This window comes from Penaeus vannamei, chromosome 28 (assembly GCF_042767895.1).
Source record: "Penaeus vannamei isolate JL-2024 chromosome 28, ASM4276789v1, whole genome shotgun sequence".
NCBI lineage: Eukaryota > Metazoa > Arthropoda > Malacostraca > Decapoda > Penaeidae > Penaeus > Penaeus vannamei.
Window position 1 is genome coordinate 29,048,941 of NC_091576.1, and position 2,904 is coordinate 29,051,844.

The 2,904-nt window shown below is 29.3% G+C and overlaps 1 protein-coding gene across 1 annotated transcript in view; it reads left to right on the top strand.

Annotated features, from left to right (window-relative positions):
- LOC113830161 (dipeptidase 1-like) overlaps positions 1–2,666 on the top strand; it is a 15,956-nt gene extending 13,290 nt beyond the window's left edge. The window contains exon 4 of the mRNA XM_070141611.1: positions 143–2,666. Coding sequence (XP_069997712.1) covers positions 143–262 — 120 coding nt within the window. The 3' untranslated portion in view covers positions 263–2,666. The remainder of the gene's footprint in view (positions 1–142) is intronic.
- Positions 2,667–2,904: the final 238 nt, after the last annotated feature.

Consider the following 2,904-nt stretch of genomic DNA (forward strand, 5'->3'; position numbering starts at 1 on the left):
TAATGATAATGATAACAACAATAATGTAATAACAATAATAAAAATAATTATAACACCAATAATAATAATGATAAAAATTAGAAAACAACAATTATAACAATAATAACAACAACTAAACCAAAACCCATTCCTCTACTCACAGGTCCGCCTCGAGATGAAGCAGCAGCGAGTGCCACCCTTCGAGCAGGAGGTGCCAACGTCACAGCTCGTGGGCCTCACTAACTGCTCGTACCAGTTCATAAAATCATCAGACGACTCTTAGTGATTGTGCTCATAGTCTTGTTGTTTGTTGTTGTGTGGAAGAGAGGGGAGAGTAGGTCATGTGAGCTTAGGATAGGAGAGGAAGAGAAATGTGTAGATAAATGAGGTTAAAAAAAGAGAATAAGTTTGTTTTGTTTGTTGTGTGAGTTTAGGGGACGAAGAGGAAGGAAATGTGTAGATAAATGAGGTAAAAAAGAGAATAAGTTTGTTTTATTTGTTGTGTGAGCTTAGGAGACGAAGAGAAGAGAAATGTGTAAATGAATTAAATAAAAAAGAGACTAAATTTATTATATTTGTTGTGTGAGCTTAGGATAGGAGAAGAAAAGAAAAGAAATGTGTAGATAAATGAGGTAAAAAAGAGAATAAGTTTGTTTTATTTGTTGTGTGAGCTTAGGAGGCGAAGAGGAAGAGAAATGTGTAGATAAATGAGGTAAAAAAGAGAATAAGTTTGTTTTATTTGCTATGTGAACTATGAGAAAGGAAATGTGTAAATAAATTAAATAAAAAGAGACCAAATTTATTATATTTGTTGTGTGAGCTTAGGAGACGAAAGAAGAGAAATATGTAAATAAATTAAACAGAAAAAGAGACTAAATTTCTCTTATATGTTGTGTGAGTTTAAGAGACGAAATGAAAAGAAATTTGTAAATAAATGGAAAAAAAAGACCAGATTTATTTGTTGTGTGAACTTAAGAGACGAAAAGAAAAGAAAAATGTAAATAATTGAAATAAAAAACAGAGCAAATTCATTTTATTTGTTATGTGAATTTAGATGAAATGAAAAATAAAATGTATATAAATAAATACAAAAAAAAAAAAAAACAGACCAAATCCATTTCATTTGTTAAGTGAGCTTAGGAGACGAAATAAAATAAAAAAAAAAAAGAATGTATAAAAATAAATAAATATAAACCAGACCAGATCCATTTCATTTATGTGAATTTAGGAGTCGAAAAAAATGTATATAAATAAATAAATAAATAAACAGACTAAATCAATTCCATTCGTTATGTGAGCTTAGGCCACGAAATTAAAACCAAAAAAAAAAAAATAATAATAAATTAGACCAAATCCTTTTCATAGTTTGTAACGTGAGGTTCGTAGGTTAAAAGATACAAGAAGCTTTGTGTAATGTGTTTGATAAAGAATGACTATCATTGATATAGATTAGATATAAATATATATATATATATTAAAAGAAATCGTTACGCACAATCATATAATTTTATATGAATTTGTTTACCGTGGCTGCTGTCTATGCGTGGTGTATGTGCGTGAGATGTTAGCTTCTATTACATTTTAGATACAGAGTGAATGTACTGAAATACGCTAGGAATTCAGAGATCACCACATGCTTGTTCTGTAGGGAGTAATTTAAGAATGACGTAACGTTAATAATGAAAAAATAAAAAATGTCATAGTTATACCTGAGGGGCCACTTTACACGAAATACCAACTTTTTAGAAGGGATCATTAGGTGAAAATTTATGTCTGAAATTCTAGCCTTATTATTTTTTAAGACTGAGCTAGGCGGATGATGATAATAAATGAATAAATAAACATCAATATGAAGATTTAAAATATAGGACAAAATGGCCTAGATACACTGCTTTTCCACATAGGCTAACAATCCCCCACCCCCCTTTTTTTCTTTTGTGAATGTACAAGTCTGATTATATTAGAAAAAAAAAGAAAAAAAAAACTTTGTATGTGCACGGTGATTCATGAATGAGAAAGTACGATATAAAATGCATGACTACGATATCAGATATCAGACAGATTCTCTTTTTACAAATCTGAAAGTGATAACTGACTCTAAATAAAATCACTGAAAATATTTAGCAGGAAAATCCAAATATAAAGATTTAAATCAGTACTAAAATCATTTTTTTAAGCAAATTAAGTTTTAATAGTTTAATCTACAAATTTGATGTGCTCTTTTATAAACACGTTTAGGATTCTAGTTCACAGGGCAAACTAAATCATTTTTGTTGTTCATATCGAATAATTAAGATGACTTATTATAATATACGATATTAAAAATGGTGTTTTTCATTATTCCTAAATAAAGATTATACCAAAAATCCCCTAATTACAAAGATGCACAAAGGACATTTTAGAAATGACAGAAAAATGAAATTGTTGCTGGTAAATATGCCACATCCATCACGTGATTGGCATGACAGAACACTGCCGTTACTCTTCAAATTAATTTATATTTGTTATATCATTTACGACTGTTTTAGCTCTCCATTGAACATGAAAAAAGTAATGGACATTTTTTTCTGAATTGTGAATTTCCTCACAAAGTCAAGGATGTATAGAGAAACGTAAAGATCTTTTGAAATATGCTGTAATTTTTCTTTCTGGTTGGCATAGTGTTTGTACAAAATAAAGAATATTGTTTCAAGTAAAAGAATCGGCTATTTTTGCCCTTATTCCATCCTGTATCGTTGGAATCTGTTCAAGAATAGACATAAATATGAAATAAGAAAGACACGGAAAATTAAAAAAAAAAAAAAAAAAAAAAAAGATGTACATAGGAGCTTTGGTAGAAAAACCCACAATGCACAAACTAGATTTATTATGTTTTTTCTACCATAGTATCAACACGGTAGAGTGTTTTTCCATTCATCATAGGAG